Below are 25311 nucleotides of genomic sequence, written 5' to 3'. Positions count from 1 at the left end.
GGAAATAATTAGGTACAACTAATTAGAATGTTAATATTTTATTTGACTGTTCTATTTTTGCACTAGATGGAGATAAGCATCATCTAAATGACTGTTTCAAAAAAAGCAACACATTACAAACATGCAGTTCAGTACTTAATCCTGCCTTAAATATAATACATATACAACAATATTGCTTGCATGTAATCTAATTCCATCACCAACACAAGAGTTAATTTTAAAAAGAAAATAAAAGAAAAACATTTCACACTCAGTGTTTTCAATTCACAAGAATTCAGAGCCTTTCTCATGAACAGAGAAATGCTATCTGGTGCAGCATGTCACGATCCTTAAGAAAAATGTGAATAGGAAAAAAAAACTTTATATTGTTTAAATTGTTCTTAAAAGTCACAAAAATATGTAAAAACACAACATTACAAGGTTTCTTTATGTGTCTTATCTGTACAGATCATGCATATAAATATGTAAAAATAGGACATGTACTTCTAATAGTATCTAAATTAAACACAATTCCATAACAACAACCAAAAACCACAGAGACAAACCAGGCATCGAAAAAGCAAAGCAATATTACCAAAATGGTGTAAAATTCTACAGTATAAATCTCATTCTGTGCATGAGAAAAGCATAAGCATACACAAAAATAAATGTAATGTTTTTAAATATCTTTGCATTTTATCTGTCTGCTATATTTGCACCTATGTTGTGTTTTTTTAATCTACAACAAAATGTTTTTGTGTGTATATGTGTGATAATTACAAATATATCAATTCAAAGTGTCATACAGAGTGGCAAGTTACAAAACATGAAAATAAGGTCTACAATAAATAAATAATATTCTTTCTGTAGCACATTTTCATTATGTATTTTATGTTTTTCTTGCAAAAGCTGGAGAAAATACTTTGCTTTCTTTACTTAACATAGAATAAAACCCGCAAGAGTGACATAATTGTCACATATAAAAATATTTGGGCCTAAAAAAAATTCCACTACCAATTGTATGTGACAGTTCTGTAACAGTTTTGAGATTCTTATTGTTTCGAACTGGTACTTTTTGTTTCTGTGTACTTTGTCGTCTTAGTCACGACAGTGTGAGTTCCCTCTGTTTTAGTAATCAGATGCTCTGAGGGCATTTCATGGGTCAAAAATTCTATGCTTGGCATCTTCACATAGAAACCTCCAGAGGCTTCCTCACTGGAGCAAGGAAGAGAGGACCTGCTTCCTTTTGGAGAGCTTTCTGGTGTGATATGAAGGATGCCAGTAGAATGGGGACTGAGGGTGACCTTGGGTACTTTGAACCATGTTGTCTCTTCTCTTTCTTCACTCTTCATTACAGAGACAAATCCAGCTGATACTGTGGGCACTGGGGACTCAGATCCCTCCCGTTCTTCCAACATTTCAGTCCTTGCTTTTGAGGATACTATAGTACTAATCTTTTTAACCTCCTCACTCTTCTCAGTTGTCTTCTTGAGACCTGAGAAAGACATTTCTCCTGATATTGTCTTTGACTCCTTGCTCTCTTTGCTTTCTGCTGAGGTCTCTTTCATGAGTTTCATGCTCGTTTCCATTTCCTCTTCCTCACTTGCATCTTTTGAGTATGGTGAGAAAAACTCCAATTTAGGCAATTTAAGCTTTCCGAACACTGATTTTTCATCTTTGTCGCCATTTAGATTTGGACTTGTTCCATCATCAGACCCGCTTGGTGTTACATCAAATGATCCTCTGTGCCCAGACGAAAACGTGACTTTGGGCAATTTAAGCTTAGCAGTTTTTGACTTTCCCTCAGTTTCAACCTCATCTTCACAATACATTGCTTTCCCCTTTTCATTTGATCGAGACTTGCCAAAACTCGGCTTTATTTTGATCTTTGGCTGCTTGAGCTTCTCATTTCCAATTTCTGCACTTGCTTCACCACCTACACTAGCAGTGTTCTCTGTTTGTGGATTCACCATAACAAATACAGCTTTTGTTACTTTTGGCATATGTGGGCTTTCATACTCTACCTCAGAGTGTATGTTTATATAGTGACCTTTTCCCTGAGATGATTTGATGTTGGCGTCAGGTGAAGTTAAAGAAGGCAGAGGTATCCCAAACTTTGGAATTTTGACTTTACCTGTCTGCTCAGAAGTGTCACCTTGGGCAGTCTCGATATCAAAGTCAAGTTCGGGAATCTTTGGTGCTTGTAAATCAGCTTTCAAGTTCTCATCAGTTCCTCCTTTTAGAAATTTAGCATCCGTTTTTCCAGACTTGTTTATGTCGGTTTCTAATCCAGATACTTTTGCTTTTGGCATTCCAATATTAAATTTTGAACCTTTAAGTTTTGGCCCTTTTATTTTTTCTTTTGGTGTGGTGGATTCCAGATTAGTATCAGGAAGATCAGTCTTCTTTTTATTCTTTTTTCCTTCTCTTGATAAGCTAAGATCCAGCTCTAGATCCACATTAGGCATCCTCATCTTTTTACCCTCTTTTTGTGAATCCTTAAGACTCGCATCAGTAGAAGGATCTAGCATGTCTGCATCTGGTAATGAAACGTCTACCTGTGGTACCTTAATATCAGGCATTTTACATTGTCCACCTTCTGCTTCCACAGACACTGAAGTCTCAACATCTTTAGATTTTATTTTAGGAAGGGATATATCAACTGCTGGCATCTTTAATTTTCCACCTTCTAGTTCTGAATCAGGTGAGTGACTTTCTTCTTTGCTTCTGTGAGGTAGTGATAAATCTATCTTAGGCACTGTAATGTCAGGCATTTTTAATTTACTCCTTTTCACTCCAAATTCTAGTTCAGGATCATAATTTTCTTTTGCTTTCCCATGAGGCAATGATATATCAACACTGGGCACTGAAATTTTTGGTATTTTGAGCTTTTCACCTTTAATTTCAGTGTCAGTGCTAGATGTGTGATGTTTTGCATGTGGTAATGATATTTCCACTTCTGGCATTCTTAATTTACCCTTCTGTCCAATCTCCACGTCATGGTTATCTGTGTCACCTGTTTTTCCATGAGGAAGTGAAACGTCCACTTTAGGGATCTTGACATGGGGAAAATTTACTGTGCCCTTGCTACTATCAGTGTTTAAGTCAGAAGAGTCCACTGATTCATGAAGTTTTACCCTTGGCAAGGAAACATCCAAATCAACTTTTGGAACTGATATGTCAATTGTTGGCATCTTAGGAATTTTCAAACTGCCCTCATAACCTCTGATATCTGCTTCAGATACATCAACCTCAGTTTTAGGAAGCAATACCTCACATTCTGGAATATTTGCTGTCGGCAATGATATCTCAACTGCTGGCATTCTGACCTTTCCTCTGTTTTCCACATATCCAGGCATATCCATTTCTACATCTTTGAGCTTTGCTTTTGGAGTAGGTGTCTTAAATTTGGGGAATTTGAGCTTGTATTTGACCTTACCATCAGGACACTCTGCTTTGATTTCTGGTTTTGTAATTTCTCCAGCACCTGCTTTTATCTTTATTTCAGCCTCAGGACCAGTTATTTCAATATCCTTTTTAGATGTTTGCACTGATGGTGATGTTCTTTCCATGTCCAAATCTATAGATAAGTCAGGACTCTGTAGTTCTAGTTTGTCTCCATTTTTCAATTTTCTGCCAAATTTAGGAAGTGAAATTTTGGGCATTTTTACAGACACCTCTGGAACATCAAAACTTGCCCCAGATGATGGCCTTCCACCCTCCGCCTTAAGAAGTTCAATGTTTTCTCTATCGCTGCCCTTTCCCTTTGGAAGAGTAAAGTCTAGGTCAACTTTAGGAGCAGATATGTCAACAGTTGGTATTTTTACACTTGGCAGCTTGATGTTCCCACCCAAAGTTACCTCAGGGACATTTAAATCAATAATTTTAGTACCGGTAGCTTTGGTCTCAATATCAGAATCATGAGTCAGTTTAGGTACTGAGATGTCTATGTCTTTCTTCTCTGACCCAACTTTTAGCTCCCGATCTGTTTGTCTCAATTTTGGGAGAGAGATACCAACACTGGGCATGTGAAATCTTAAACCTTTTTTAGCATCATCATCCAGATCAAGACCCCCTTCTGTGGTTCCTGGCACAGAGATATCTAGAGAGGGCATGTGAATCTTTCCACCCTTGACATCGGGACCTTCGACATTGATTTCACCTCCTGATGGCTTTAATTTAGGCAAGGAAACATCCAGTTTAGGCATTTCAAATTTTCTTCCTTTACCTCCATGTCCTTCAATATCTACATCTCCTCCTGCTCCTCCTCCTGGCAGAGAGATATCTACAGAGGGCATCTGAAACTTTCCACCCTTGATATCAGGACCTTCAACATTGATTTCACCTCCTGATGGCTTTAATTTAGGCAAGGAAACATCCAGTTTAGGCATTTCAAATTTTCTTCCTTTACCTCCATGTCCTTCAATATCTACATCTCCTCCTGCTCCTCCTCCTGGCAGAGAGATATCTACAGAGGGCATCTGAAACTTTCCACCCTTGATATCAGGACCTTCAACATTGATTTCACCTCCTGTTGGTTTTAATTTAGGCAAGGAAACATCCAGTTTAGGCATTTCAAATTTTCTTCCTTTACCTCCATGTCCTTCAATATCTACATCTTCTCCTGCTCCTCCTCCTGGCAGAGAGATATCTACAGAGGGCATCTGAAACTTTCCACCCTTGATATCAGGACCTTCAACATTGATTTCACCTCCTGTTGGTTTTAATTTAGGCAAGGAAACATCCAGTTTAGGCATTTCAAATTTTCTTCCTTTTCCTGCATGTCCTTCAATATCTACATCCTACTGGCAAAGAGATATCTGCATGCAAATCCTACTGGCAAACAGATATCTCACAGAGGGCATGGCAAAAATTTTCTTCCTTTTCCTCTTCCTTCAATATCTACATCTTCCTATAGGGCATGTGAATCTTTCAGGACCTTCAACATTGATTTCACCTCCTGATGGTTTTAATTTAGGCAAGGAAACATCCAGTTTAGGCATTTCAAATTTTCTTCCTTTTCCTGCATGTCCTTCAATATCTACATCTCCTCCTGCTCCTCCTCCTGGCAGAGAGATATCTACAGAGGGCATGTTCAACACTGATTTTCAAATTTAGGCTTTAGGCATTTCAAATTTTCTTCCTTTTCCTGCATGTCCTTCAATATCTACATCTCCTCCTGGACATGTGAAACTTCACCCTTTATATCAGGACCTTCAACATTGATTTCACCTCCTGATGGTTTTAATTTAGGCAAGGAAACATCAAATTTAGGCATTTCAAATTTTCTTCCTTTTCCTGCATGTCCTTCAATATCTACATCTCCTCCTGCTCCTCCTCCTGGCAGAGAGATATCTACAGAGGGCATGTGAAACTTTCCACCCTTGATATCAGGACCTTCAACATTCAACATTGATTTCACCTCCTTATGGCTTTAGGCAAGGAAACATCCAGTTTAGGCATTTCAAATTTTCTTCCTTTACCTCCATGTCCTTCAATATCTACATCTCCTCCTGCTCCTCCTCCTGGCAGAGAGATATCTACAGAGGGCATGTGAATCTTTCCACCCTTTATATCAGGACCTTCAACACTGATTTCACCTCCTGATGGTTTTAATTTAGGCAAGGAAACGTCAAATTTAGGCATTTCAAATTTTCTTCCTTTTCCTGCATGTCCTTCAATATCTACATCTCCTCCTGCTCCTCCTCCTGGCAGAGAGATATCCACAGAGGGCATGTGAAACTTTCCACCCTTGATATCAGGACCTTCAACATTGATTTCACCTCCTGATGGTTTTAATTTAGGCAAGGAAACATCCAGTTTAGGCATTTCAAATTTTCTTCCTTTTCCTCCATGTCCTTCAATATCTACATCTCCTCCTGCTCCTCCTCCTGGCAGAGAGATATCTACAGAGGGCATGTGAAACTTTCCACCCTTGATATCAGGACCTTCAACATTGATTTCACCTCCTGATGGCTTTAATTTAGGCAAGGAAACATCCAGTTTAGGCATTTCAAATTTTCTTCCTTTACCTCCATGTCCTTCAATATCTACATCTCCTCCTGCTCCTCCTCCTGGCAGAGAGATATCTACAGAGGGCATGTGAAACTTTCCACCCTTGATATTGGGACCTTCAACATTGATTTCGCCTCCTGATGGTTTTAATTTAGGCAAGGAAACATCAAATTTAGGCATTTCAAATTTTCTTCCTTTTCCTGCATGTCCTTCAATATCTACATCTCCTCCTGCTCCTCCTCCTGGCAGAGAGATATCTACAGAGGGCATGTGAAACTTTCCACCCTTTATATCAGGACCTTCAACACTGATTTCACCTCCTGATGGTTTTAATTTAGGCAAGGAAACATCAAATTTAGGCATTTCAAATTTTCTTCCTTTTCCTGCATGTCCTTCAATATCTACATCTCCTCCTGCTCCTCCTCCTGGCAGAGAGATATCCACAGAGGGCATGTGAAACTTTCCACCCTTGATATCGGGACCTTCAACATTGATTTCGCCTCCTGATGGCTTTAATTTAGGCAAGGAAACATCCAGTTTAGGCATTTCAAATTTTCTTCCTTTTCCTGCATGTCCTTCAATATCTACATCTCCTCCTGCTCCTCCTCCTGGCAGAGAGATATCTACAGAGGGCATGTGAAACTTTCCACCCTTTATATCAGGACCTTCAACATTGATTTCACCTCCTGATGGCTTTAATTTAGGCAAGGAAACATCAAATTTAGGCATTTCAAATTTTCTTCCTTTTCCTGCATGTCCTTCAATATCTACATCTCCTCCTGCTCCTCCTCCTGGCAGAGAGATATCTACAGAGGGCATGTGAAACTTTCCACCCTTGATATCGGGACCTTCAACATTGATTTCGCCTCCTGATGGTTTTAATTTAGGCAAGGAAACGTCAAATTTAGGCATTTCAAATTTTCTTCCTTTTCCTGCATGTCCTTCAATATCTACATCTCCTCCTGCTCCTCCTCCTGGCAGAGAGATATCCACAGAGGGCATGTGAAACTTTCCACCCTTGATATCAGGACCTTCAACATTGATTTCACCCTCTGATGGTTTTAATTTAGGCAAGGAAACGTCAAATTTAGGCATTTCAAATTTTCTTCCTTTTCCTGCATGTCCTTCAATATCTACATCTCCTCCTGCTCCTCCTCCTGGCAGAGATATCTACAGAGGGCATGTGAAACTTTCCACCCTTTATATCAGGACCTTCAACACTGATTTCACCTCCTGATGGTTTTAATTTAGGCAAGGAAACGTCAAATTTAGGCATTTCAAATTTTCTTCCTTTACCTGCATGTCCTTCAATATCTACATCTCCTCCTGCTCCTCCTCCTGGCAGAGAGATATCTACAGAGGGCATGTGAATCTTTCCACCCTTGATATCGGGACCTTCAACATTGATTTCGCCTCCTGATGGTTTTAATTTAGGCAAGGAAACGTCAAATTTAGGCATTTCAAATTTTCTTCCTTTTCCTGCATGTCCTTCAATATCTACATCTCCTCCTGCTCCTCCTCCTGGCAGAGAGATATCTACAGAGGGCATGTGAATCTTTCCACCCTTGATATCATTGATTTCGCCTCCTGATGGTTTTAATTTAGGCAAGGAAACGTCAAATTTAGGCATTTCAAATTTTCTTCCTTTTCCTGCATGTCCTTCAATATCTACATCTCCTCCTGCTCCTCCTCCTGGCAGAGAGATATCTACAGAGGGCATGTGAATCTTTCCACCCTTGATATCGGGACCTTCAACATTGATTTCGCCTCCTGATGGTTTTAATTTAGGCAAGGAAACGTCAAATTTAGGCATTTCAAATTTTCTTCCTTTTCCTGCATGTCCTTCAATATCTACATCTCCTCCTGCTCCTCCTCCTGGCAGAGAGATATCTACAGAGGGCATGTGAAACTTTCCACCCTTGATATCAGGACCTTCAACATTGATTTCACCCTCTGATGGTTTTAATTTAGGCAAGGAAATGTCAAATTTAGGCATTTCAAATTTTCTTCCTCCATGTCCTTCAATATCTACATCTCCTCCTGCTCCTCCTCCTGGCAGAGAGATATCTACAGAGGGCATGTGAAACTTTCCACCCTTGATATCGGGACCTTTAACATTGATTTCACCCTCTGATGGTTTTAATTTAGGCAAGGAAACATCCAGTTTAGGCATTTCAAATTTTCTCCCTTTCCCTGCATGTCCTTCAATATCTATATCTGCTCCTGCTCCTGCCCTCCTCCTGGCAGAGAGATATCCACAGAGGGCATGTGAAACTTTCCACCCTTGATATCAGGACCTTCAACATTGATTTCACCTCCTGATGATTTTAGTTTAGGCAAGGAAACATCAAATTTAGGCATTTCAAATTTTCTTCCTTTTCCTGCATGTCCTTCGACTTCCACATCTCCTCCTGCTCCTCCTCCTGGCAGAGAGATATCTACAGAGGGCATGTGAATCTTTCCACCCTTGATATCGGGACCTTCAACATTAATTTCACCTCCTGACGGTTTTAATTTAGGCAAGGAAACATCCAGTTTAGGCATTTCAAATTTTCTCCCTTTCCCTGCATGTCCTTCAATATCTATATCTGCTCCTGCTCCTGCCCCTCCTCCTGGCAGAGAGATATCCACAGAGGGCATGTGAAACTTTCCACCCTTGATATCAGGACCTTCAACATTGATTTCACCTCCTGATGATTTTAGTTTAGGCAAGGAAACATCAAATTTAGGCATTTCAAATTTTCTTCCTTTTCCTGCATGTCCTTCGACTTCCACATCTCCTCCTGCTCCTCCTCCTGGCAGAGAGATATCTACAGAGGGCATGTGAATCTTTCCACCCTTGATATCGGGACCTTCAACATTAATTTCATCTCCTGACGGTTTTAATTTAGGCATTTCAAATGTTCTCCCTTTTCCTGCTTGTCCTTCAATATCTACATCTCCTCCTGCTGCTCCTCCTCCTGGCAGAGAGATATCTACAGACGGCATGTAAAACTTTCCACCCTTGATATCAGGACCTTCAACATTGATTTCACCCCCTGATGTTTTTAATTTAGGCAAGGAAACATTAAATTTAGGCATTTCAAATTTTCTTCCTTTTCCTGAACGTCCTTCAATATCTACATCTGCTCCTGCTCCTCCTGCTGGTAGAGAGATATCTACAGAGGGCATGTGAATCTGTCCGCCCTTGATATCAGGTGCTTCTATATTGACTTCTCCCTCTGAAGATTTAATTTTAGGTGAGCTAATATCAAATTTAGGCAACTGAACTTTACTTGCTCCTGTAGTTTTGCCATCAATGTCAATGTTTCCTTTAACCTTCCCTTTTGGAAGGGACATTTCAATTGATGGCATATTTAACTTTTCTCCTTGAATCTGAGGAGATTCAGCTATTATTTCTCCTTCTGGAGCTTTTAATTTTGTCAGTGAAACATCAATTTTTGGCATTTCAAACCTTCTTCCTGTTCCTTCTATATCAATGTTTGATTCAGTTTTAACTTTAGGCAAAGAAATGTCATGGGCTGGTGTATGAACTTTGCTTCCTTTTACCTCAGGTCCTACAACACTGACGTCCACATGTCTTGTTTTAATCTTTGGAAATGACAAATCAACTTGAGGCAAATGAAACTTTCCCCCCTTACTAACTCCCTTTACCTTTCCTTGTGGAAGAGAAATGTCAACAGCTGGCATATCTATCTTCCCACCCTTCACCTCCGGTCCTTCAATATTTATTTCAGTCCCTGTTGATTTTATTTGTGGTAAATTAATGTCAGATTTTGGCATTTGAAATTTGGCATTTGAGATATCAACTTTTGGCATTTCAACCTTGCCATATTTACCAGAAGGTTCCACACTAATATCTATTTCGTCTTTCCTATGTGGCAATGAAATATCAATTTCTGGCATGTGAAACTTCCTTTCGGTTCTTTGAACATCAAAATCAACATCTCCTGATTTGAGTTTAGGTAGACTTATATCAGATTCAGGAATCTGAAACTTTTCTCCTATCTCAACCTCAAGATGAATCTGTTTATCTGTTTTTCCTTTTGGTAATGAAATATCAGCTCCAGGAATGCTAAACTTTTCTACATCAGGACTTTGAGAATCAGATTTACCCTCTGGCAGTGACATTTTTAGATCAATTTTGGGCATGTCTGCTTTTCCAGAATGACCCTCGACCTCAACACCAGCATCTATTTTTCCTTTTGGTAATGTCGTATCAATGGATGGCAAAGAAATGTCGACCTCAGGCCCTTTAATATCAATGTCCACTTCTGATGTCTCCATGTTGGGCACTGCAATGTCAAGTTTAGGGAGGGAAATCATATGCTTTTGGTCCATCGATCCATCAATGTCATCTCCAAATTTTTGTTTTGCATCAAGGTTTAGAACTGGCAATGATGTGTCAGACATGGCAGTGTTGATTTTTATTCCTTTTACATTGAAGTCAGGAACTTCAACATCTTTGAATTCAGCCTTGCCCTTAGTCTTTGGGAGATGCAAGTCCAAATCCACATTTGGTGCTTTGATGTCAATCTTGGGCATTTTCAGTTTATTTCCAGATGTATCAGTTTCTTTACTTGCCTCTCCATCAATTTCATCTGAATGACGAGAAAGTCTTACCTTCGGCAGTTTGAACTTTGGGACTGTCACCTTTGTATCGGAGACATCCAGACTTGTCTTCGGCATTTTTATCTCAGGATCCTCTCCTTTTCCTTTAACACTAACCTCAAGATTAGGAACATTAGTTCCAGCTTTGCCCTGAGGCATGTTAAGATCATACTCCACTGATGGAGGCTTAAATTTGCCCTCTAGTTCTTTCACATCAAAACTGTCATTTGAAGATTTTATGTCTAACTTTGACTTTTTAATTTTAGGGAAGTTCATTCCAAATTTTGGACCTTTCATTTTGGCCTTCAGCTTTGCTCCGGTGGCCTCTCCCTCCTGTGTTGAAACATCTACATTGACATTCCCTTCACCGACAGCAGAATCCATGGCCTTCATCTTTGGAAATCTGATATTCCTCTTCTTCTTAGCACTAGTGATAACGCCCTCCAGATGTCCTGATCTGTCTCCAGTGGCCTTCCCACCTTTCCTCAACTTGAATTTGGGGAATACAAACTCAACATCAACAGGACTGAGGTCTGATCTACCAGGTGAGCCCTCAATGTCCAGCTCTGCCCGTGCTCTTGCATTTTTGTTCTCTTTCAGTCTTTTCAATCCAAATCTTCCTCCTCTCCTTTTCTTGGTTTTGAACGGTTTCACGCTTTTGACGCTCTGCAAGACAAAGGTTATCATTCCTTCTAGTTTCTACAGTTTTAAGTACTTCTGTTAAAATGAATTAACTTGAGAAATACTGTGGAAGTTCAAAAAGTAATTCTACTGTAGAGCAATATTTCAGCATGTACCATTTTTTGCATCTTGGCCTTAGGTCCTCTGAGCTCAAGATTTTGTGCACCTGGACGTATGCTGACTTCACTTCCTGGCACAGTCCTCTTCAAAAAGAAGGACACTTTGTAGGGTTCTGCACACTGAAGAATTTTTAATGCGTCCTCATATTTGACGTTATCAAAATACACCCTGGCACTTAGCAGTTGATCTCCTGCAATAACACATCATCAAAAATTATTCATAACTTACATGATTTGTCTTTGTATTCTTAGTACATCAGGAAACTAAATTAATTATGTACACCGGTATTCAGCAAGGAGATTTTGTCCATTAATGATTATAAGGTTAAAGTTGTTTCTTCTGCTTGCCTCTTCAAAGACATTGGGTCAAGTCTTTACAGTGTACAGTATTTGACATTGCACTTTGTAATGTAAAATACAGTCCCCTGGTACCTTTCTGTAGACTGAGGTGCTTCGCTGCTGGGGAGTCTTTCAAGACCTCTTTGATGAAGATGCCTTGCTCCCCTCCACCCACAACACTGTACCCACTAGCTCCAACCTCAGCCTGTGTTTCAACAACCACTTCCACAAGCTCTGACAACTGGTTGTCCTTCTCCACCTGTTCATGAAGTTTACAAAATCAACTTTATTGAGGCCTTGTAATAGCACTTTGCATGGCAATGGATAAAAATAAAATACAGTTCCTCAGAAAAACAACAGTGACACATACAGCAGCATTAGGACTAAAAGAAAAAAGTAAATATGGACAATAAATACAGGTAATAAATTAGAGATGCAGCGATTGATCATCTGCCGGTTCTGAGCCGATCTGCTTTGACGTCACACTTACGGCGACTTATAATGTATTTATGTCGTGACAGATGAAGCTTGCGTAGCTTAAAATGAGTATGTGAGAGGGACTCGTGCAGAAATCAAAACAAATAAGCGCAACAGCACTCATAGAAAGTTAAAAATACATACTGCGGTAGAAAAATATATATTTATAATATGATTTAGGTACACAACATTGCATGACCACAGTGATTCCCCAAATATCAACACGACTGCAATGTGACACTGATTTTATACAAATGTAGTTCAATAAACAAGAAGTTTAAGTTAAGCGACTTACATTTTAGACACAATATTGACAGTTTTTGCTCAATTTCGTTGCAGAAAATAGTTACAATCAAAGCCACAGCAGAACTGCTGCATGTCTCTGAGCAACACAGCAGTGTTTCGTTAATGAATCCACATTTTTGAATGATTCAGAAACCCATTCATAAAGACTAAATGGCTTACTCATTAAAACATTCTTTTGCCGCCACCTACTGGTGCTTTGGTTTTATGTTTAAAAATATCATTGCATTTTTCACAGCATTTCTTATTTGTATGTTTAAAAAATATTTAAAACATAAATTTTATAAAATTATTTCTGCATTTGAAATTTTGCAGTGTAAATGCATTTATAGAGAATATCTGTAATTGAGTCAAGAATAGTGTAATCGTAATGTTTAATAATTTTTTATTATATACATTTTTTGGAATTGAAAAAAAAAAATTATATTTTTGTTTGTATATGATGTCAGTTATACTTAATCGGCAAAAATCGGTGCATCTCTATAATAAATACAGACAATTTCACAAGGTACACAGAATAGAAACAGTTAGACAGTTAAAGGGATAGTACACCCAAAAATGAAAATTACAACATGATTTACTCACCCTCAAGCCATCTTAGGTGTATATGTGTATATACTTTCTTCTGTCAGAAGATGCAATCAAGAGTTATATTAAAAATGTCCTGGCTCTTCTAAGCTAACAAGCTGTTGAGATTTTGAAGTCCAATAAAGTTTATCCATCTATCTTGAAAAGTGCTCCAGGGGGTTAATAAAGGCCTTCTGAAGCAAGTCGATATGTTTATGTAAGAAAAATATCCATATTTAAAACTTTATAAACCCTGATCTCTAGCTTCTGCTAACTTTCGTTCACGCGTTTGCCGTTCCAGTGGATGACGTAAGACATAGTCGTAGCGAAAGCTCCTGTGAGAAGTGACAAACGTGGAAGCGCAGAGGAGAGAGTAAAACACCGGTCATGAATTAGAAGTACAAAACGAGGATTTGTAAAGAAAAATATTGGAGGATTTCAATATAAGCCAAGAGTAGACTGGTTTTCCTTTGCTGTAAAAAAAATATGTGGTTGTGGTGAGACTAGCATATTCTCACCAGAGTTTACTCTACCCTACGTCCTACGTCATCTGCAGCAACAGCACTCTTTTGTGAATGCGCATACGACAGTTAACGGAAGCTACAGATTATGGTTTATAAAGTTGCAAAGATGCAATAGGTCTTCAGAAAAAATTTTTGTTATGCTGGTTGAAAGTCTCTTCACATCCCGATTGCAATCATTAAGTTAAGTGGTCTAAATGTATGTATATATTCTGTGGAAGGCACAGGACCAAGAAATATTTGTCCAATCAAAATGTTCGGTCTGAACATTACGATAGGCTGTCGTACCTGCCATACCTCTCACACCCTGTTCGAATCTGTCTTTCTTTATGTTATTTATTTCCTTTCTGTTTGTGACCTGAGTTGGATGCATGCTTGTTGGATGCACACAGTTTTCCTATCTGGTCTGTTGAACATTTCAGCTCAGTGTTACAATGTATTGTAGTAATCTTGTCTCTGGTCATCTGGTCTGTGTGTATAGATGCGTTCAGGGGGCGTGGCTTTGGACAGCGATTTGCAGGGAGGGTGGGACGTTCGCTGTCAGTGTTACCAGGCTGTTGTCAGTTAGCATTTTCCAAGATCTCCTATTGCATCTTTAAATATGGATATTTTTCTTACACAAGCACATCGATTCACTTCAGAAAGCCTTTATTAACCCTCTGGAGCTGTGCGGAGCATTTTTTATGATGGATACATGCACCTTATTGTGCTTCAAAATCTCAACAGCCATTATAAAGCCTGGAAGAGCCAGGACATTTTTTAATATAGCTCCAACTTTATTTGTCTGAAAGATGAAAGTAATATACACCTAGGATGGATTAAGGGGTATATATATACATAAATATATACACACACACACATACACAATAGGTATACTGTATATATATATATATATATATGCATACTAGGTGATTATAATATGTACAGTATTGAAATACATTTTAAAATGTAAGTATAATTAAAATGTACAGTGATGAAGGTTGATGGTCAAACAAGTCATTTCAATTCAAAACAGATATCTATGACTTTCTAAAACCTATTAATCTTACATAACACTAATTAAGCTTTGAGAGGTACCCTTATATTTTTACATGGATGTTCATACTATATTCCACAAAGGTGTTTTTAATCATTTTGAGAGCGGTTCATATTATGGGATCTGTTGATTCTTACCTCATTTTTATTTTCTGTCTTGGGGGGTTCCTCCATATCTGTGAGGGTGGATTGTGTGTCTCTATGCAGGCTTCTCTTCTGACTCAAAACTTGTTTTAGTTCTGCATGGAGTTTTTCCTTCTGAACCTTTGAAAACACATTTGGAGTTAAGATCGAAAGAGGTCTGACATTCACATCTCCACAAGTCTGGGCTCACAGATTACATCTGTAGTACTCACAATTCGTTCTGGGCTGTCCTGCTCATCAGCAGAGATGCTGTGGTGTGTACTTAGATGAGCGCCAAAGGGAGGCCTGTCTGAGGGGGGAGAGCGTCTTTTGTTGTTTACCTATTTGTAAGGAGGCAAACAAAGCTGACATGAGATCAATAAAACAAAACAGCCATCTTTTGTTGGCTTTTAAGCTGTAGCGGTTTGACAAGTGCCAACCTACAGGTGAATCTCTGGCTTCCGGATTCCCATGACTGTCCTCTCGGTCAGAGTCTGAAATTAGAGCAGGTTTACAATGTCAGGAGCCATCAGTCAAAATGACTTGACTGTAATAATGCATTTAGGCCTATTTAGACCTATCTACAACTAAATGCATTTGAGCATACTTTTAAATACATGTTATGGAAATTTAATTTAAAACAATATGTGACCCTGGAGCACAAAACCAGTCTTAAGTAGCACAGGTTTATTTGTAGCAATAGCCAAAAATACATTGTATGGGTCAAAATGATAAATATTTCTTTTATGCCAAAAATCATTAGGATATTAAGTAAAGATCATGTTCCATGAAGATATTTTGTAAATTTCCTACTGTAAATATATCAAAACTTAATTTTTGATTAGTAATATGCATTGCTAAGAACTTCATTTGGACAACTTTAAAGGTGATTTTCTCAATATTTTGATTTTTTTGCACCCTCAGATTCCAGATTTTCAAATAGTTGTTTTAATGGAATGTTAAGTAATGGAAAACTTGTTTATTCAGGTTTCAGGTGTTGTATACATCAAAAATTGACCCTTATGACTGGTTTTGTGGTCCAGGGTCACGTATATTTAAGAGTGTTTGCGGATACTTACAGTAATTGCATCAATAAAATTAAATTGTATTATAGTTTAATAAAATATTAATATATCAAATGCAATTAGTTGAAGTTTTGACCCACTTATGTAAACTTAAGGACATCTTTATATGTAATTTTATAATTACTTGTGTTGTCTTTGAAATATGGTTTAAATGTGCTGCCGAACATACTGACAAGCATTTATTAACTTCAAATGGAATATCAATACAGTTAAAATTATAATCAAGTACTTTACATGTGCTTTAGTATGTTAATCAACACTTCAAAATAAGTGTACTTCTTTAAAGCTTTTAATTTGACACTGTTACAAAGTGCACTTTTTAAAAGTACTTTTTTTTTTTAAAGAAAAATACACTTTTAAGGTTTGAAGTACACGTGCAAATTCAATACAATCAAGCACAAGAATATTAAGAAGCATTTTATGTGATCAATTGACATTTGACCACACATCACAGTTTACAACTGGTTGTAAATGCATCTTAAATGTGTCGTGTAACCAAATGTGCTTGAATTTCGTGGGAAAGTGCACTAATTTCATGATTGAATACATCACTTGGTGTGTTGCTGCATGCTTGTGATAAGCAGAAAAACATTAAAAAAAAAGGAAAAAATGAAAAAAAGTTTGTGCTTCATGATTCACTATCCTCTTATCCTCTAACTTTTCAAACTCATTCAGTGATATTACAAGGCCTCCAGCTTTGCCTACAGTGTTAACCTACCTCACTACATCAACTGTGCTGTTATCTATGAGACTAAACAAATCCTGTTCCACCATAGAACAAGTTGCCATCAGGTTAGTAGGCCTGCAAAACGGTGTCCTCTCTCTGCATGGTTCTCATTCCTAGTTCGGCAGCGGTGTCTGGTATCAGTGTCTGTCGTAGAAGTGTGTAACCAACATTAAGAGATCTGTAGGCTAGCGAGCGGGTAATTTCTAATGGGCTCAGACACCCACACTGGATAACCTGTTACACAAGACAGGCACACATAATACTAGCAGGTGCTCTTTTATTGTGCTGTGCCAGCTGCGTACAACCGTGCTTCCTGACCTTTTCTATCTTATTTAGCACCACACATCAATAAGACTGCAAAACAAAAAAATGTGTGTAACTCACGTTACACTGTGTATCTTTTAGTGTGATTTTTATATATATTGTTAGGCCATGTGTCCACCAAAACACATTTTTTTCAATTGTTTTCAAAGAGATGGCCATGTTTTTACAAATGGTAGCCACATGACAAGGCTGTGCGCATGGTGTTTTGGTGGGACACATGGGGCAGGACAAATATTACCAACCGTCACATTGTACAATGGCTGAACAACAGTGGATAAGTAGTAAATATTGCTGATATCTTGAGTTTCCATACCAGTTTCTATACCAGAGATGACATATCTGGTATGCAATGATATTAATATGAAAAAATAATGCTTGGAAGAAGCATTTTATTTACTATGGGTCTAGCCTAATGCTACACCTCAAAAGCAGTCTCAAGTATCCACAGCTGGCAGTTTTCAAAAGAGCTGGCATATTCAACTGGCTTAAAATGCTTTGGTGTACGCATGACCTTACAGCAGAGATCGCAGATTGACAGATTACATTTAGTGTAACGTATTGTAATTTGTAACTGTAATTCCCACCCCTGTCCAGCTGGTGGCGAGTGCGCTTCAGTGTGGCAACAGAGCACAGGATCCAGAACAAAAATGAAACTGTCACAAATCTTTTGCTATGCATTTAATTATGCACACGCAAGTCTATCACGCCGCATTAAAGAGCGCCAAGACCGCATTAAAGAGCGCACATTATTTATTGCTTGAATTTCATAATGAAATGGACAGAATTTGAAATAGGAGACTTTCGTATCAAAAGTAACAAAGCTCAGAGCTTAATTAGCCTATTGTGATTTATTGTATTGGAGGTGCACTATTTAATGTTACTGTTCATTCATCAACTGAAAACAGCATAAACCAAAAGATTAATTGGGATTTAAGAATTGATATTGGTTCATAAAAATGAGAATCTATTAATATTGAGAAATATATATATTTTTTTAACCAAACCTAGTGTACTTTGTTGTTTTTAGTGGCCTCTGCTGTCACTGCAGTGTGTGGTGTTGAAAAGTGGCGCACAGTCTCTGTTCATCTGTTCTTTTTTTTGATAAATAAATAAATCTGTAAACCTATATGCATGTTCTGTAAGTTCATGATTAAAAATGTGAACAAAAATAAAAGCAATTAAAAGTGTTATTATAATTAAAATATGAAAATTAAATTTGAGGGGTAGTAACAGATTATGGCTGTATTTTTACAGCCCTGTCCGTCAAAATGACAGACATCTTACAGTCCGTCAGCCTTACACTCTCTTTTATAAAATAAAAACACTTGACACTGGTCGAAAACTTTTGAAGAATTTTGTTGTCTTTTAAAAGGAACTGGAAAAATTCTGCAAAAAAACATATTTTTATGTGCATGTCTGTGTGTCTGCAACAGTATTATTTTAGTATTTTGTATGGTTTTTATTTACATTTTTTAAATTGGTTTCAGTTTTTTTTTTCTTTTTTAGTTAGTAACTTCAGTGTTTCAACTCAAACTAATTTTAAGTTGGTTGCCATCAAAACATTTCTAATTTTCGTTTAATTTTAATAATGTTTTTCATGAAATATTTATTTATTTTAAATTATTTTAGCTAACAAAATTGTTTATAATAGTTTTAGTTTTGGTTAACTATAACGCTGGTCTGGCATAGTCTGGGATGGACTGGCCATCCATTCAGGACTATCCATTCCCTGTCTACAACCTGAAATGCTGGGAGAGACTCCAGCATCCCCTCGTTAAGACGATCGGTTTAGAAAATGGATAGATGGATGGATGGATGTCTGTATGTATATTTTTGTGTTTGTGAGTGAAAGAGGCAGCTGTTCCCTAGTGATGCTATGTGTGTCCAGAGGAGGGGACAGAGGACTGGAATGGAGCTGCACATATCAGATCTTTATATAAACACGCGCTTGGCCTGACCTACATGTGGTTGTGTAATGACAGAGCTGTTCACACTAGATCTCCTACAAATACTGCCTAGTAATAGACAAGCTGGGCACACATGAGCCAAACTCAACGGCAGTTTACGAACGTTCTGAAATTATATAATGCTTACCTGATGTGCTTGAAAAACTAAAAAGTTTGTCTGGCTTTAAGAAAAGCTCATTTATACAATTTAAAACAAGTTCAGGAGATTAATGGCTCTAGCTGATTCATGGGTACTGATGCGTAACAGAGAGAACAGTGATGGAGAGGGAAATTAAAATGTGATTTCCCTAGTTCCTTACTAAATTTGTTACATATGATCTTGAAACAGTTTTGATTTAAAGAGCTACATTTAACAAATTGTTATTTGCGTATAATATATAATAATCTGTTTTTGATTTATTGCTTTTTAAAGGATTAGTTCACTGAGTTAAAATATCCTGATAATTGACTCACTCCCATGTCATCTAAGATGTTTATATGTCTTTCTTTCCTCAGTCACAAAGAAATTTGTTTTTGAGGAAAACATACCAGGATTTTTCTCCATATAGTGGATCGGCAGGTTGAAGGTCCAAATTGCAGTTTCAATGCAGCTTCAAAGGACACGATTACAGCCGAGGAATTAAGGTCTTACCTAGCAAAACAATTGGTAATTTTCTTAAAAAAATAAGTGTATATTTTTTAACCACAAATACACATCTTGCACCCACCCAACCTCACGCATTACATAATCACTTTAAAAAGGTCAAGCATGACGTAGGCGGAAGCACCGACCCAGTGTTTACAAAGCCAACATGCAAAGAAAGTCAGACACCCTTTACCAAAAATGTAAAACAATGTAGGGTGATTTTTGAAACGGAGTACACAGACAAAAAGCGTAATGCATGAAGTCAAGCATCACAGAACTAAAGCAAGATGAGCATTGTGGTTAAAAAGTATAGAAATTTAAATTTTATATTTTATTTGGAAAATGACCAATCGTTTTACTAGATAAGACCCTAATTTCCTCGGCTGGGATCGTGTAGAGCCTTTTGAAGCTGCATTGAAACCTTCAACCCATTGGGAACCATTGAAGTCCATTATATGGATGTTTTCCTCAAAAACCTTTTTTTAGACTGAAGAAAGACATGAACATCTAAGACGACATGGGGATGAGTAAATTATCAGGAAATTTTTATTCTGGAAATGAACTAATAGGGATGGGACAATAAATCGATTCGTGGATCTTCCGAATGCATCGCCATTCTTTTTGAACGATTCTGAGCTTAGATTTTAACAGCAGTTGGCACTCTAATCTAGTTTTCATCCACACACTTAAATGCTCATGAAGAAGAGTGCTGAAGAGAACTTGTTCGTTCGGTTGAGTCATGTAATTTCACCTCGGCTCAGAATGCTTTTACGATGCGAGATTATTGTAAACACAGCCCACTTTTAATTCGCTTCAACCCTTTCAAATTGTATAAATGATTATTTTAGGTTCAAGTGTGTGTAAGGATTTAGAAACAAGCAGAGTATTGCTGTTTCTAAAGCAAGCAATGCCTCTGCTGTTCAAAACTAAGCTCAGAATCGATTTGAGAAAGAATCACGATGTGTTGGGAAAACCTTGAATCGATGCTGAATCATTTCTCGATTCGCATTGCAACGATTTATCTTGCCATCCCTATGAACTAATCCTTTAAATATTTTTATTGTATCATATTTTTTATTTGTTTCTTTATTTTTTTGGTCAGTTCATAATTCCCATACTTCCATTTATGCTATTTTTGGAGAAATGTAGAAAAAAGTCTGATTAAACAATGAGTGATAGGATATACCAGACCTTTTAAAGCACTGGATCCGTATAATGTAATTAATACAAACTGAGTTAGCATTCGATCCAAACCAACTGCCTCAACCTCCACAGTTCAATTATGTCCTATTGAACACACAAGCCAGCCACTTACAAGGACAGCAGAGGATAGAGACGTAATTCTATTGCTGTTGATTCAATACAGTCACAAGATCATTTCGTATGAGAATCGGCACTTGATAATGACACAAGACTTACAACTGGACCAATGCCTGAGCCCAGTACTTACCCACATGAGTATTTGTGAATCCCTAATCCAAACAAAGACAAAAGGATAAATATGTGTCATGAGATACAGTGGTCCAAAATAACCAATTCTAAAGGGTCACAAAAATATCCTAATTTTGTGATCCTCTGAAAAACAAACCCACGTCAAATGCTAAGTTAAGGTCACTGATGGCAGGCAATTCTCTGTTTTTAAGAAGACAATGAGGGAAAGCATTGCTGACATTCTCAGAAATGATCAGAGACTGTCTGGAGATTTAACCCAGGTGCTCAGAAGATCATTTTTGGTTCTGATTGATAATTTGATGCATGTACTAAAGTGTTCATCTCTGAAAATTCTCTTTTGTGACCGTTTGTGTATTTTGCAAAACTGAGAGCCTATTATAAAAAATAAAAGTATGACAATGTAATTTGTTCCTAATGCCAACGCAAACCAATTTCACAGGCATATCCATTAGTCTTTCAGTGAATACCTGTGTTTGTTAGCTTTGAGTTCATTTGTAAGTAAGTTCATTTGGATGTTCCTAGATGTTAATTAAATTCACTTCTATGTACTCATTTAAAAAGTACAGTTTCTGTCTTCCAGGAAAATAGACCAAACATATTGGTGACTCATCCTGTACGACTTACATTTTCTCATGATTCTTGTGCCTAGGTAAATGAGAAACAGATACATTTATTAATTATTTAAATATAGTCACTGTTATCTGTGTGGATGAAAGTAGCTTCTACAGTGGAAATGAATATATCTCTTATTCTTCGTTTGCCAAAATTGAGTATTTTTACTCAGCACGTACGTCCTGACTCAGGGGAGAAACACATGATAGATCAGCTCTCCTGAGGGTGTGTAAAGCCAAGGAGGAAATGCCTCCCTTTAAACAGGAAACTTGGATATTTACTGAGATAAAATAACAACCAACACCAAATCTGAGAGAGAAAACAGGCTAGTTGGTAGTTAGTAAGTCCAGTCAATCAAAAATTATGTCACATGCATCAGCTCTGTTACAGGAATGCATGATTACCCTTTCCCTTTGGGCTTTAATTTCCAACCTGATGATGATAATAATAATAACAACAACAGAAGAATGTGTAACTCTTTATAAATCAATCACTAATATATGCGACCCTGAACCAGTGATAAGGGTACATTTTTTGAAACTGAGTTTTATACATCATCTGAAAGCTAATAAATAAGCTATCCATTGATGGATGGTTTGTTAGGATAGGACAATATTTGCCACAGATACAACAATTTGAATATCAAAAATTAGGTTTTGATATATTTATGGTAGGAAATTTACAAAATATCTTCATGGAACATGATCTTTACTTTCGTAATAATTTATGGCATAAAAGAAAAATCGATAACTTTGACCCATACAAATACACCTGTGCTACTTACAACTAGTTTTGTGGTCCAGGGTCACATATAATTAAAAACTGCGTAAAAGCTAATTATCTTAAATTTGTAAGCTTTAATTTGTTCTAAGTATTTTACACTTGATAAGTGAACTTTGCATTTGTAATTATTCTGGAAGACTTTTCAGAAGCTGTTTTACTGTTGGCATAGCATGGTATAATTCATCCACTGCAGTATGTTACCTGAATTGTGCAATATTTGCACACCTTCATAGCATTTCATGTTCATTGTTTGTATTAAGATATAGTGTCCCCAACAGGTAAGCCACACTTCAAAAATGTCTAAATGTCATTGCATTGCATAACAAAATATTAAAACACTTTTTAAGCAAAACATTAAAGAGCTAAAAAGTTTAAATATTAAAAAGTATTTGGATGCTTTCTGCAATGACACTGCATATATAATTTTTTTTTGGGAATGCTGTGTGTAATAATTAGCTAGATAGGTTAAATACATGTGACAATCTCATCCACAACAGCTTCTTCTTCCCCTCAGAATCTGACTGGCATGCGAGAGTCTGCATATTTCAGCGGCATCACAGCCTATCTATAGCGACATCGACAAGTCTCAACTCCGAGCCCCCCGTACCCCGACCCGCTCCTCAGTGCAACGGTGTCCCATTAACACATCTGACTCCTGAAACGTGCCAGGAATGGCACTAGTATCACACACACAGACATTATTCCCATACTCATGTTGGGAGGAGCTGGCTGAGGGCTATCGCTTCCAATGAAGCACATGAAGAACACCTGCAATGTTTATCAAATCATACCAAACATCGCTGACAGAATGTACAACTCATTCCGCACTGGTTTAGAGCATAGATATTTCTTTAATTTCTCTTAATGAGAAATTAAGCATAAGTCTTAGAGATATGATTAATCTTTTCGGTTGACAGGTTACCAACACTCTTCAAAATATATTCTTTTGTTTTCAGCAGAACAAACCAATTCTTACAGGTTTGGAACAAGGATTTTCATTTTTGGGTACACTATCCCTTTAACTCCCACTATATTTCATCACATGGTGCTATCTGAACTATGGCATGCTGGGCCACAAACTCCACAGAGTACCGTGAGACTGATCTTATGACCAGGGCCGCAGCTGTCGCAACTGTGTAAGACTAATACAGGAGGCTCACACACACACACACACACTCTTTCTCTTCAGTGCCAATCAACATTTAAGTGCCCTCAGCAAGTATGAGTGACAGTACAAGGAAGAACATTAAGACGCTCAGGAAGGCTTCATCTGGTCAGCGCTCATAGTTTCTCCTATTATGAACTACTGAAAACTTGATTTAGCACAAATCACATTAAATAAATTTACAGCAGTTGCTGTCTTATCACAAAACAATGAAAAGTGCCAAAATTTTAAGAAAAACGACAAGTAATCTTCATCAGGTTTGTGCAAATCCTCCATTTACCAAGTTAAATCTACACATCTGTACTAAAGTTTAATCTGAAAGTCACTAAGAGCAAAAAACCCAACACAAGTCATCTATTACTCACCTTTATTGAGTGTTTCCTTGTGCAGAATCAATTATTCCCTTAGTAACAAACTCTCTCTTTCTCCCCCCTACTCTCGGCCAGCTTATTCTCTGACTGACGCGCACTGACAGGGACATTTGCAGTAATATTATGGTCTCTGTTAGAGGAGGCGGTCAGCAATCCAATTGGATGAAACCAGTGGGATGCCCCATATACAGAGGGTGGGAGAGCAGGGAGGGAGCGGGAACGGGAGGTGAGGTCCCAGAGTAGCGTCTCAGTTGCCAGTCTTTATACGGACACGAACTATTTACTATCATAACACAGAGGAATATGAGTCTGGACTGATGGTAAGTTCGAGTCATGTCGAAAAGATCGTATTTGCGTGTTGAACGGACAATAACGTCACCGCAAAGTCGTAATTTCGAGCGGGAAACTCTGAACTTTATTTATAGATATAGATTTCCGAATTGTGGGTGTGTCAGTGAGAAAACGTCAGACGCCGTAGATGCAGCGTTTGACAATAAATGTATTAATGATTATGAAATATATACATATATATACAGTCAAACTAAAATAAAACCTAATTATATAATATAACCTAAATATGAATAAAAACTACAACAGCACACGTACGTCTGCAATATGTCTGTTAACGATCGCTTGATCTTGAAAGCTTCTGCGGTGTACAAACATCTGACAGACCTCTGTAAGATGTTTTACATAGATTCTAAATCATAAACATCTTAAAGTCACCTAATGAATGTCTATTTGACGTCTGATAAGAAACATCCTATAGACGTATTGCAGATGAGCAAACAGTAAAAAAATACGTCTTGCAGATGTAAATGCAGACGTCAAATAGACGTCTATGTGATGCATTTGTGCTATCAGGGATAGTATCTCCATGTTACTAAAATAACACTGGTTGGGAGTTGTATTTTCAAACATTTTCATATTGATGAATATTGATCGCTTTCATTCATTGCTTAATTTATTTAATTGTTCTTAAGATCTTTTAAAAGTTTTATATTTACCTTCATAAAACTTGCAGAAACCCTGGCACTTAACACCTTCATAAAATAAATACACTGGGTTATTTCAACCCAACTTTGGTCAAATATGGACTAACCCAACTAAGATTAAAATTTTCAATTAAATTTTTAACCTAAAAGTTGGGTTAGTCCATATTTAACCCAAAACTGTGTTGAAACAACCTAGCATTTAATGAGTGTAAATACATGAAAAAACAAAAACCTGATGCACATTTTTTTATTCATCAGTAGAAGTATCATTTGTAGAAGTTTTTATAAAATCTGCTGATTTTTTTTTTTTCAAAAAATATGTCAATCGCATTCATGCTCCAACCAAAGTGATTCAAGCACACCTGATGTTGTAATTACGACTTTCCAACTCATAAATAGTTCCCAGTAGGACTGAATGCAGATTTATGTCAATCA

General features: G+C 37.5%; 1 protein-coding gene across 1 annotated transcript; it reads right to left on the bottom strand.

Annotated features, from left to right (window-relative positions):
* Positions 1-22: 22 nt before the first annotated feature.
* prx (periaxin) lies at positions 23-24007 on the bottom strand. The gene is made up of 13 exons (XM_051134681.1): positions 23876-24007; positions 15215-15264; positions 15004-15111; positions 14786-14911; positions 11838-12003; positions 11403-11596; positions 8664-11271; positions 8292-8474; positions 7207-8103; positions 6843-7025; positions 5946-6659; positions 5463-5762; positions 23-4756 (listed from the first exon to the last, which is right to left on the bottom strand). The coding sequence occupies exons 4-13, from the start codon at positions 14819-14821 to the stop codon at positions 1032-1034; spliced, it is 9006 nt and encodes a 3001-aa protein (XP_050990638.1). The 5' UTR covers positions 14822-14911; positions 15004-15111; positions 15215-15264; positions 23876-24007; the 3' UTR covers positions 23-1031.
* Between the last annotated feature and the right edge of the window lie 1304 nt (positions 24008-25311).

This window comes from Labeo rohita, chromosome 18 (assembly GCF_022985175.1).
Source record: "Labeo rohita strain BAU-BD-2019 chromosome 18, IGBB_LRoh.1.0, whole genome shotgun sequence".
Classification (NCBI taxonomy): domain Eukaryota; kingdom Metazoa; phylum Chordata; class Actinopteri; order Cypriniformes; family Cyprinidae; genus Labeo; species Labeo rohita.
The sequence above is the reverse complement of the archived record's forward strand: the minus strand, read 5'-3'. Positions and strand labels throughout refer to the sequence as shown.

Coding starts and splice junctions, on each gene's coding strand:
- prx (XM_051134681.1), bottom strand. CDS start 14,821: ATGGAGGAACCCCCCAAGACAGAAAATAAAAATGAG. Junction 12,004..14,785: donor AGACAGAAAATAAAAATGAG/GTAAGAATCAAC, acceptor CTTCATGAACAG/GTGGAGAAGGACAACCAGTT. Junction 11,597..11,837: donor GCACCTCAGTCTACAGAAAG/GTACCAGGGGAC, acceptor GTGTTATTGCAG/GAGATCAACTGCTAAGTGCC.